This window comes from Dermacentor andersoni, chromosome 11 (genome assembly GCF_023375885.2).
Source record: "Dermacentor andersoni chromosome 11, qqDerAnde1_hic_scaffold, whole genome shotgun sequence".
In the NCBI taxonomy this organism is placed as follows: domain Eukaryota; kingdom Metazoa; phylum Arthropoda; class Arachnida; order Ixodida; family Ixodidae; genus Dermacentor; species Dermacentor andersoni.
The window spans coordinates 19,200,042-19,212,654 of record NC_092824.1 but is presented as its reverse complement, the minus strand read 5'-3'; the positions used below and the strand labels follow the sequence as shown (position 1 = coordinate 19,212,654).

Sequence of the window (12,613 nt, the reverse complement as noted above, 5' to 3'; positions counted from 1 at the left end):
AACAACACGCCACTATGAAAATCAAAGTTACTCTTTCCTTAACCTATGAAAATAAACAACCTGAAACATGGGTTTTGTGAAGGTGCAATTTCCCTCGCTTCTTGAATGCCGCTTTCGAGGCCAAAGTTGCGTAAGTTAGCGAAATACAAAGACTACGAAGCATAATGACTACGCTGATTTGCATTCATTCAGAGCCCATCTGCCCTTAGGGAGTGGGCCTTAGATCCTACATCTAACACTTAACGACATCCTCAATTTACCGTTTTATTCCTTCAAGAGTGACCCATACAATACCCCAAAAATTCTAGGACGGTAAACAAGTGGCACCTTCTTCCGTGAACGTAACTACAGAGCACGGAAGTGATCGAACAGCTCGTCGTTTCGTGCATTGAAGTATTTGCTCCTACAGTGGTGGGTGTTATGTATGTCTCTCCTCTCCAACCTTGCTGTATTCTAGAAGTTATTGTTTCCTTTTTTGGCTGTAGTTTCTTTACGTCGTACGTAACTTTTGTTGTACAATTTATTTATTAATTGCTTCAACAGATACATTCGTGCTTGATTTGTTTGCTGCTTTTTGTTGTTTTATCTGGTTTACTTTGCACATATCTCTATTTATCGCGTATTTTGTCCAACTTGTAACTATTACCACTCCTGCTAGGGCCCAAAGTATGTAGAATCTCTAGTATTTCATAATGAATGAATGAATGAATGAATGAATGAATGAATGAATGAATGAATGAATGAATGAATGAATGAATGAATGAATAAGTATAAGTACTAAACGCCCGGCCAAGAAATTCAAACGTTTTCACAGCAGACCACGTTGTGAATTTGTTCGTAATTCAAAGAGACAGCTTTCTTCATAGGTAAACCAAAGGTGCACGTTTGATTTGCTTTACATTATTTGGGTGACAGAACTGCAGTCAGAGAAAACGGCCTCGGCCTTCCTCTTCACAAAAGTGAGTTGCGTGCCAAACTTTTTGGTGCTGATCCAGTGTTCTTGTTCTAACACAATAAATAACGCTTGCCGCCTGTCATTCAGTGTTGGCCCACGAGATCTAGCTAGCAGCTTCGAACACATTATTGAAATTTGGTAAGAGAAAACTTTTGTTGTCTTGTATTTTGCCGGTAGGAAACGCGCCCATAAAGGGTTATGACTAGGCTCCAATGTCAAGCCATGCTTCATCCCAGTCTTCTTTCTTTCTACATAAAGAATAGAACTTTTTCTAGTATATTTAAAACTCATGTCTCAGTAAATGAGTTACAGGGTCGCCGTTTATCACTGGGTTCAGGCTTTTTGTTCTATTTGTTGAAGTTTACTACATACAACACAAGGTCGTGCGCGTGATGCCAGCCACTGCGCGACCATTATAAGGGAAAGAAACAGAGTATGCTACACCACTGACCTGACGCCGTGCATCTTGGCGCGATGAGTGCACGAATAACTACCGGGATGAAGATGTCTCCAGTTATGTAATTTGTCGTGCGCATGACGGCGTGCTATAGCTTTCCTTCTCAACACAGGTTGATGGCAATGTATTAGGAGGACACCGCATGCTCCTGAAGGATTTGATCTGACCTCTCATTGCATGCCTGTCAGTCGAAGATACCACCCTCCCTCCCCGCCTCCTTGAGAATAAAATGCTTGAATGACCGACTTAAATCACAATTAAGTCATGTTATGCGCTCCCGCTCTGATATTAGGAGCTCTGTGAGGAAGCAGCCTATTGTAATGACTCTATTAAACGGTCCTGAATGCCCGCTGAGGCATGTGTGGTGACTTACCGGGTATATTTGATGAAAGCCTCGTTTCTCCCGAACTTCTATGAACTGTGCCAAAATAGGAAGCGGCCAAGCATCGCTGGGATTGTAGTTCATCATCTTGTCTACAACAACCTTGGCACGGGTGCTGTGCCTACCTGCATCCATAAGGAATAGACCTCATTCAAGGCCAATAGTTTTGCTGCGATTCAAAAACGCGTCTGAAGACGTGAATGCCGAGTGCGTTATGGCGCACACGCCCCTGCAGCACAATTTGACATTGTCCTTCCCAACAGTTGCATTCACGCGACTCATCGACAAAATGAGTTGGCCATTGAACATGAAAGGTACCATTTTAGCGAGTGCTGTTCGGAATATCAGGGCTTGCGTAATATTGAGGGCTTGCGTAACCGAAAGATGTGGCTCTGTTAACAATTTAGGGTCGGCTGTCGCTCCATGTAGATTGGATTTGCTCTATAGCCGTATTCAATACACGATATATGCAAAGATGCAATACCAACTCTCTGAAAAGAACCGCTGGTACAGTTCCCGAATTCCAGCGCGCCGCCGTGCTGATGAACGGCTGTTTACAGATGTTATATGTTACAGATATTATATGTTGTCGATGACGGTGCCATCTCGCGAATTCCAAGGAAATGAGTCTGCGCTTCATTTCCACACACATAACGGTGATCGGGTATGCGACCGGGCTAGTTGATGTGGATCCATGACGTTTGACAGCGCGAACATAGGCGGAAGATGGTGAAAGAGGTGAGAAGCGAAGACATGCGCTGAAGTCGCCACGTGGTGCCACCGCTTGTCTGCGCTTGCCGCCGCTTTAGCCGCCTTTTGTCCGCGTTCGCGCTGTCTAACCTCATCGATCCAAAAGGCTGCCGTCGACAAGATCGACCAATGTATCAGTAAGCGTGTTTGTTACCTCGGACGACTAAGGATCGGCCACTGCAAATGTCCCGCGCTACAATGATAGAAAAGATTAATTACATTGCTGCGATGCTCAGCGGAATCTGACCCATGTCACAGGCTATCCTCAAGAGCAGCAACCTGAGGTTTTAGTGGGCTGCGCCGCAAATGCACTGAGTATGTGCCTGCATTTTAATGAACATCTCGTCAACTTGGGTCACTGAGTATGTGCCACGGATTGTACTGGAAGCCAGGGAACAATTCTCGGCGTTCAGAGGCACCTACGCGCCACAGTCCTCGTCTCGGACGTCATACGTAGATTTCTCTGCAGTTACACTATATGGCGCATTGTGTCCAGGGAGAAGAGTTATAAAGGATCCATATTGTTACGGCGGGCTTGGAAAAGAGTGCAAAGGCCTGCTATCTAGGAGGCGTTGGGCCATGCAAGCGCAGGGAAAGTAGTTACCAGATAAGGAAGGTGGCGCCAGCGTCTGCAATTGCTCCGCTTCGTCATGCTTAGCTTGCGGTGTCTGGTACAAAATCGCAGCGGCGCGCAACCGGAACGTGACAGTATAGCTAAAACGAATTCTCAGACAATAAAATGTGGCAGGGCAATGTGATATACCGTTGGAAGGGCTCGGCTACGTTATGCTTCAACACATTCTTTTACTATTGCCATGTAAGTACCATATCCCCAGTACGTGTGTGTAGCCACTGCCAGTGCGATCGGTGGGTAGCCTTCTCCTATTAATTTTCGAGCAGGGCTGTCTGTGGCTATGCCACCGCAAAAATATTCAGTTTGGTTCGGTACAATATTGTAATGACTCTTTAATGCGTGCGTGTGACTTTGACGCGGTGAGTTTTCACGGTTTTCTGACGTCGCGTTAGGGACACATGAAGGGGCACAGCAAGAAATTTTGAACAATTGCGTAGTGGCAAGGATGACGAAGGCGTATTATCCGAAAGAATTATTTTTATTTGGTCAATTCGCATCATGTGACATCAGGAGGTTTCCCGGTTTTCTTGACGTCGCATGCCAAATAAGCGAAGTGGAAGTAGCATGAAAAAATCTTGACCAATCGTGGAAGGCTGCAGTCATTCAATTGCAAAGTGTGGAATATCTTAACGTTATAACGCCATAGCGTTGTGCAATGCCGAAACACTTGCACTAGAAAACCTAGGAACTTCAATATACACTGTTCCGGACCGTCAGCAACAGGATTGCTATGATAAGGATAGTAATTGCTAAATAGTATGGGTTAGAATTACTGTTTAAAATTGCGGGAACCGCTGACTTTATATATCTTATATATACACCTTATATCATCACCATCGTCGTCGTCGTCGTCGTCATCGTCATCATCATCATCATCATCATACCTTTTAAAGCCGTAGTTGTAGAACTGTCTCCTCTATAGGTAACAAAGCTCGAGTGGTACAATTTTGTGTCTGAAGCAACCCCAGATGTATAATGTGCTCTAGAATCAGATATAGAAAAAACAAAAACAAAATGACTCAGTGCGCTTCCATTCAGAAGAAGGATGACCAGGGAAGCTGTGTATGTGGGCCCCTTAAAGGCGAACTGCACCTCCGCCTCGGGTAGGCCCGGCGTTGCACTATCTTCGGCATCGCCGCACGTATGGCGAGTGCTTAACGCCTGCTTCACCTCCACCGCAGGTCGGCTCGATATTTCACTATCTTCACTACCATCCCACGTATGGGGAGTGCTTAACATCTGCTTCAGCTCCGGCGCGGGTCTACCCATATAGGTGGTGAACATACATTCAAATTTGGAATATCCACATCTAATTTAGCTTCTATACTATTGACAACAGCAGTACTGTGACTTTCGATTCAGCAAGAAAACGTAGTAAAATGGAAAACGAAATGAATGGTTTTTGGGAAGCGCAATAATTGCAATGTAACACGCACATGCTACATATGAAATGAGGCGTGGAACTCTCGGCCGCACTATCGCTACTGAGAGGTATTTTGTAAATATTTTTGTAGAACGCGTCGAGTAGCGTTATAATTAGGGAAACTACAAAGCGGGAATTTCATTTGTATGTTGTCAGCGTTATTGCGCTATTATTTTCGCATAAGCATGTCTTTTAAGGAGATCAGCACTATCAGAATACTTACGCACTTTCCAGGATGTTGCTATGCTTATGTGTCTTTTTTACACTAGTTTTGAGGTCAATTTGTGTTAAACGGCAGTCTGCAACCTAATAGGAAGAATCTCAAGCTATTGTGCTGTGGGAACTGTGTTCAAAACTGACACTGCGTATGTGCCAATTTTTAATGAGCCTTGTGGACACCTACACCAATGCGGGGTTCGGCCCATTTCCTTGACCCTCGTCATTCACACTACTTGGGTATCTCGGGATCTCTGGTGGTTTTGTGTCTACACACCCATGCGACCATGACGGAACTAACCTTTAACAGCTTCGCTGTAATTGGCAATAAAATTTGTTACGTCTTTGTGTCTCTTACTGAATAATTAATTAAATATTTCATTTTTGACGATGACGAAGAGGGGTCAAGTGGCAAGAGCGTGTTCGTGCGCTAGCGCCGAGGGGCGCCAACGATCTAGCTGTGGAAGAAGCCTATGATGCTGAAGCCAATTCTGATGATGATAGTTATGCGTCTACACAGGGACACGATCCTGAAGAAACTAGTCTTAAACAGCTTCGCGTTCAAAAAAAAAAATAAAAAAAAACCACAATGCTTACGCAAACTGAAGATGCCCCTGCTTGGACCTCTTAAACCTTAAGCTGAAGCTTAAAACCTAAATCTCGGCTGACGGCGTTCGGACCACTTCAATCGAGCGTTGGAAGTCTTCTGTGGCAGGCTATATTTCGTGATTCTGAATTGGGCAATGCGGAAAAGAGTTTTATGGGCTCTGGCGTATTGCTAAGGCCATTGTTTTTTGGTGGCATCAGCGTTAAGTAGCAATGGACACATGACATTAAAATACCAAATAATTCTCGCTCTTACGAATATATTGCGGCCTTGTATGTAAACAATACCACAATGAGACGAAGGCATTGATGTATTAGTGCGCTATCGAATAAGTGACAGCGTCGTTAATTTTTCGAGGACAATGAAACAACGCCGAAACCTCTAGAACAACCTACATTCAAGCAGGTCCCTCCGAAGCCTCTAACAATTCTGTCTGAATACACTCAGCACCATACTAAATATAAACGAACCTATGTACGCATTGATACTCGATGGTATCCTATACCTTGCAGAAGCTCTTGAATTTAAAGTGGATACAAACATAAACGATCAGCTGTCAAGATAAGCAAACATTTTGGAGCATTGGTGTAAAATACAGCAGCGAACGGATTCGTACGACAAAATCCGTTACAGATATAAGTAGCGGCTCGAAGTAGTAAGAGAAGATTTTGAGAAGCTATACACAAAAACGCTGGACCGAACCGTTTATACAGATTAACTCAATCAGACAAGGTCACTATTTGACATCGCACCGTAAGGGGATGACAATGAATTGCGATCCCCATTGTATTCGTGACAACAGCCCGGTTGCATATACGTCTCATTAATGTCGCCTGTGACAATACGGTGGCAATGCAGTCTGTCGCTAGATTGCTTCGGCACAAATCCGAATAACGTTCACATTCATCGCGAAGCCAGCTCCGTATTGTATTTCTTCCAGGGGCGATGATTACTGTATATAGATAATTCTTAATATTCCTAATGCGCAACGACGGGGCACTTGCCCGAGGAAACCAATAGTGACTTCGCAATCCGCTGTACCCTATCGTCCGCTATGGTATTGCATTTTCGGAGACAATAACCGCTAAACTGTATGATTTAGAATGACTAAATTTAACATTAGGAGCATTGTGCACAAGTGGCGCTGTAGTAAAGCCGTACATATCCACCTGTCCACACCAAAAGAAACACTTTTCGATCGGTAGAATTTAGCGTCTAAAGCAACACATAATTTACAATGTGCTGTAGTATCATTTTTATAAAAGAAATGCTCACGCAAATTGAAGGTGCTCCTGCTTAAACTTCTTAGGCCTATTTCGTACTATGGCTGAAAACGTGCGGTCCCCTTCAAGTGAGCGTTCGAGGTCTAATGCGGCAGGGGATATTTGGCTACTCGGCACTATGCCAATCGAAAAAGGTTTTGATTGGCTCCGGCGTGTTGCTATGGCGATTGTTCTTTGGGGCATCAGGGTTTCGTAGCAATTCACCCGTGAAAGCCGTCTCTCTTACGAATATATTGCTGCTTTGTATGTCCATGAAACCACAATGAGACGAAGCAATTGCTGTATTAGCGGGTTTTCGAATACGTGACGGCGTCAATAACTTTTCGAGAAGAATGACGCAACGCCGAAATTTCCAGAACGATCTACATTGAAGCGGATCCCTATAAATTATGTTTAATCATTATCAAGGAGATCGTTAACTATTTAGAACTGCCTAAGCTTGCATACATATGCGATGGTCTGAAATTTTGGTTAAATAATATCGCAGACAACTTAAATAGGTGGTGAACATATATGCAAAGTTGGAATTAGATTGTAATGATTGATTTCCCTTTCTAGTATACCTGTTAAAACACATCCAATTTAGCCTATATGCTTGTGGCAACAGCACTGTTGTGACTTTCGATTTAGCAACAAAACGTAGAAAAATTAAAAACGATATGAAATGGTTTTTGGGACTCCCAATAATTGCAGAGAAACACATACATAGTAGTTATCAAAGAAGCTGTGGAACTCTCGATCGTACTATCGCTAGAGATAGTTAGTTCCTGAATATTCTTGTAGAACTCGATGATTAGCGTCTTTATTTTTATTTTATTTTTATGTTGTCACCGCTACTGCGGAATTAATGGGAGCGCAAGCTGTTTTTCAGGAGATCGGCACTCTTACGATACATAAAGGACTTTCTGGGATGTTGCTATGTTTATATGTTTTTTGATAGTCGTTTTGATGTCAATTTGTCATCAACGGAAGTGGAACATCTAACTCGTAGAATCTCAAGCTGTTGGGTTTTGGGCACTGTGTTGAAAACTGACGCGGCGTATGTGCCGATTTTAATGAGCCTCACTGACAACGGCTCAATCCGGGGTTATGCCCATTTCAATGTACCTCGACATTCATACAGCTTGGGTATCTCGTTATGTGCCACTCTTCAATGGACTTGTTGTCCTCCAAAATAGCTAACTGGGAATCTCGCACTTAACATCTGCCACATTTAGACAATCAAATTCTTGGAAGCTATTGCGGCTCGTGGCTGAGTCACACCTGACGAGATGGTGACGCCTATAGATAGCGCGCGTGTGCAGGTGTCCTTGGGATGATGCTTGGCGGCGTCACAACGATGAAAACACGTTTTCATGCGCATGCTTTGAGGTCGCTTTTGTTTTCCTTTACATTTTTATTTTTTACCCTGTAAATAGAAATGCACTAGTTTTCATTTTTTTCCTTTTTTATCGTGTGCGTGGATGTGCTTAATGTTTCTTTGGCTTGAGAGGATAGTCAGAGCATCCTTTCTTGTCAAATGTCTCAACACGTCCAACCGCCTGAAACGTTGACCTTTTAAAGCCTTTAAATAGTAGCTTGCAAGTCGCAAGGCTGTTAGCTTTACGCGGATTTAGTGTGTATGCATCAATATCAGGAATATTGTTTCTGTAGGACAGTGAGAGCATGGCCGCGTGTTTGAACACGCACGAACGCGTGTCATACCTTAACACGGTGCGGCATTTATTGCTTTTCATAGTCCTTCTTTTTTGCTGCGAAACCGACTATGGCGCGGATCTAGCAGACCGCGTGCACACGCAGAAAAAGAATATTTTATAAGTGAGCAAATCCCGAAGATAGTGTACTAGCGGGCGCGCCCGTGGCGGAGGTGAAGCAGGCGTTAGGCAATCCCCATACGTGGGCCGATACCGAAGGTAGCGCAATACTGGGCCCTCCCGCCGCTGAGGTGATTCAGGCGTTGAGCATTGCCCATAAGTGGGCCGATCCCGCAGGTACTGCAATACCGGTCATGCCCGCGGCGCAGGTGACGTAGGCGTTAGGCACTCCCCATACGTGGACAGATCCCGAATCCAATATCGGGCCCGCCCACGGCGGGGGTGAAGCAGGCGTTAGGTACTCCCCGTACGTGTGGCGATCCCCAAGTGTAGTGCAATACCGGACCCGGCAGTGGCGAAAGTGAAGCAGGCGTTAGGCACTCCCCATAAGTGTGTCGATCCCGAAGGTTGCGCAATACCGACCCCCCTCCCCCCGCGGTGGAAGTGAAGCAGACGTTAGGCACTTCCATACGTGGCGCGATCCCGAAGGTAGTGCAAAACCGGGCCTGCGAGTAGCGGAGGTGAAGCAGGCGTTAAGCACTCCCTACAGATGGGGTGATACCGAAGATAGTGCAATACCCGGCAGCTGGCGGCGGAGCTGCAGCAGGTGTTAGGCACTCTCCATAGGTGGGACAATCCTGTAGATAGTGCAATACTGGGCCCGCCAGCGGCGTAGGTGAAGCAGTCATTAGGAACTCCCCGTACGTAGGCAGATGCCGAAGAGAGTGCAACACCGGGCCCGCCTGCTGCGCATGTGGAGCAGGTGTTACCCTTACAAGAATTTTTATAGAAAGTCCATAGACAGTCTATAGACATTTGTCTATGAAGTCTATAGACCGTCTACCGACATTTCTTTAGACTAGTCTATAGACGGTCTATAGACTTATGGCCATACTTTTTATAGACTAGTCTATAAAAAGTCTGAGTCAATAGATTGTCTATAGACTGTCTATAGACTTATGGCCAAACACTTTTTATAGACTAGTCTCTAAATAGTCTGAGTCTATAGAGTGTCTATAGACTTATGGCCATACGCTTTTTATGGACTAGTCTATAAAAAGTCCGAGTCTATGGAGTGTCTATCGATTAATTAAAATTAATGTTTGTAGACAGTTGTCTGCAGAATGTCTATGGACAAGTGTATAGGCTTACAGTTCTACTTTTGTAGACTGAAGTCTATAGAATGTCTATAGATGCCATTTGTCTGTAGACATCTTATACACTTCAGTCTACAAAAGTAGAACTATATATACAGTTCTACTTTTGTAGACTGAAGTCTATGGAATGTCTATAGACAAATGTATATAGATAGTCTATAGACATTCTATAGACTTCAGTCTACAAAAACAGAACTTTATAATCCGATACACTTTTTTCTAAGACATTCTGCAGACATTTGTCAACAAACTTGAATTTTCATTAATCTATAGACACTCTAAGACACAGACATTTTATAGACAAGTCTACAAAGAGTGTATAAGGCCATAACTCCATAGCGGCTATTTACAAGTTGGTTTACATTTTTCTTTACATGCGGTAGCAAAACGTATTGAATGTATTTATGCATGTGCACCTGTTCCTTTTCATCTGCACTTATGCATTACCGTTAGTAGATTAATAATGCTCCTGAACCAGCTGTACTTTCATATATGTTGCATAAACAGAAAGAATTTATATAGTGCTGAATCATGCAGTGCAAAAAATAAAACAAGTGCACCGGCAATGCATTAACAGTTTTTATTGCTCGATATAATAGATGAATTCCTTAAATTCATGTCTTATACTATTATGGAAACATTAAATATTTACACTACTCCTTGGCAAGCATGGTCGCCAGGCTGGCCTTGACCTTTGAGTTATTAGTCTCAAAGATGCTGCAGGTGTATGCTGCAAATAAGTAGATGCAGCTAAATGAGGCAAAAATAACAAGTGTGTATTTTTGTATGTTCATTAGGCAGCTTAATATATTTGCTCAAACCATCTAAGTCAATACTTAATGCGGTTTAACTATGACTAATGGCTGCTTGTCAATACAAATCAGTACCTTTATACAATGTTTTATTGCATGGTATGGTGAACAATTAAACAGTCACAACTGCTGCTCGTGCCAGCAACCGTATGTTCCCTTTTATGAAAAGTTCATATATGATGCATTAATATACTTATCCCAAATGGTCTCTATATTTATTGCTGAAACGTTACCCAGTTGGGCTGTCTGTACATCTTTTTTGGCTGGTAGTTAAGTATGCCCGTGCAGAGGGATATTTTCAGAAGACGTGACTGGAATATTCACAGTATCATGCCTAAGATTGTAATTTATTTTGCTTAATACACATTTAAATGTATTTCTAATACTTTTAAATGAATGGGTCATTGGCCATAACTTCAACAGAAGGCAGATGGGTTGATTGTATTGATATGGTTACTTAATTTCTTACAGGTAATGAGGCCTCTTGGCCATGCTAACAGGTTTCCAAGTTAGGTATACCACATGAGCACCCGAAATACCACACGAGCACTTTGTGTCATGGCACGAAAGATATGCACCTCCTAGGAAACAGAACTGATAGTATAGTTCGAATGAATTCTATCACAGTAAATTATTTAAGGTGCTTTGAAAGATGAAAATTTTTTCTAGGCTATCGAGGTTCAGGACGTTTAGTTAACGCAAAAAAAAGCATATTGAGTAAGAAATGCCTTGTCAGTATGCTTGACTTTCTTTTTTTTTTCAATAAATAGAACCAATTTCCCTCAATTTTTATGAAGTGAAACGTTTTAAAAATATATTTAACACAGAGATTCTCTGGAAACTTTGTATGACATATAACGAGACAGCATACCTATGTGGCCATTTTAAAATTTCCCGATCATTTTCCAAGCCTTCCCTGGCTGTTTTCATGAAAATTTTCTGGCAATCTATGACGCCTGCAGCTTAAGTGCAATAAAAAAATATTGTGGTTTATTGCTTGCCAAGTAGTGCCAGTCCATAATATTTTGATAAAACGAATAACACGTCAGTCACTTGACATGTAGTATTAGATGCAACTGACTTGAATCCCTTGTTCAATAAAGCTGACAAGGGCTTCGGCAAGTTCGTAATTGATGGCCACACGAGTACAGCACGGATGACACAGAGACACACGTAAAACAAATGCAACAATGTGAGGGAAAACTATACAATGAGTTATTTTTACGGTTCAATAGTAGTTTTCTATATAATATGCTCTCATCACTTATGCCTCTAGTTAACTTTGTTTACCTCTGACTAAAGACTACAGGCAATATGAATCAGTACCATTATGGTGTTTCGTTATATTACAGTATGATAAGCAGTTAGACAACCGTAATGGTCGCCGGAACCAGCAACGGTACGTTTCGTTTCAAGACAGGTTCACGTGACACACAGTGTACTTATAAAAATAAAAGAAATCCGAGAATCCCAAACGATTCCTATAATAATAATTGTTGAAACAAAGATACCCGGCTGGACTGTGCACATTTCTCAGGTGTTAATGCAATATGCCCGTGCCGAACAAACATGCTCAGCATACTGACTGCAGTTTTGAACAATCACGTTAACATTTGCAATTTATTTCCGCTTAGAACAGTCTCCAATGTCTCTCTTCTCATACTTCGAGATGAATACATTTGCGACACTTTCAGTAGAATGCACATGAATGGGGGCGTACTGATCAGGTTACTTATCAACTAAAACATGTTACGATCTCTTAGGTGTGTTGATAAGGGTAGAACAAATGCAATGTCCACTGAATTATTTGAATAATCTGTGCGTTATCTACTAGGAAAAGACCACCAAATTGATAATCTGACTCTTTTTTCTTCTGTACAGCGCATATAGTATGCAGTCTGTCCAAGACGACGGCACTACATGCAACAGTAATGAAAACCGAAACACTTATTACGTACGACAAGGGCTTCATACCATGCACGACTGGCCCAATGCGAGTCTGCGCCAGCAGCTGCATAGTGATTGAGAGAACGTAAAGTGCATAACGCCGAAGCATCGAAAGGCGCTTAACGCTTTTCATATAGCTCGAAAGACAACTTCTGCTGCTAAACTGTTTAAAAAAG

At 42.7% G+C, this 12,613-nt stretch overlaps 1 protein-coding gene across 1 annotated transcript in view; it reads right to left on the bottom strand.

The window, feature by feature from the left end:
• The window catches only part of LOC129381681 (uncharacterized), a 186,718-nt gene extending 179,878 nt beyond the window's left edge, over positions 1-6,840 (bottom strand). The window contains exons 1-3 of the mRNA XM_055064723.1: positions 6,700-6,840; positions 4,063-4,160; positions 1,786-1,919 (exon numbers count right to left, since the gene is read on the bottom strand). Coding sequence (XP_054920698.1) covers positions 1,786-1,881 — 96 coding nt within the window. The 5' untranslated portion in view covers positions 1,882-1,919; positions 4,063-4,160; positions 6,700-6,840. The remainder of the gene's footprint in view (positions 1-1,785; positions 1,920-4,062; positions 4,161-6,699) is intronic.
• Between the last annotated feature and the right edge of the window lie 5,773 nt (positions 6,841-12,613).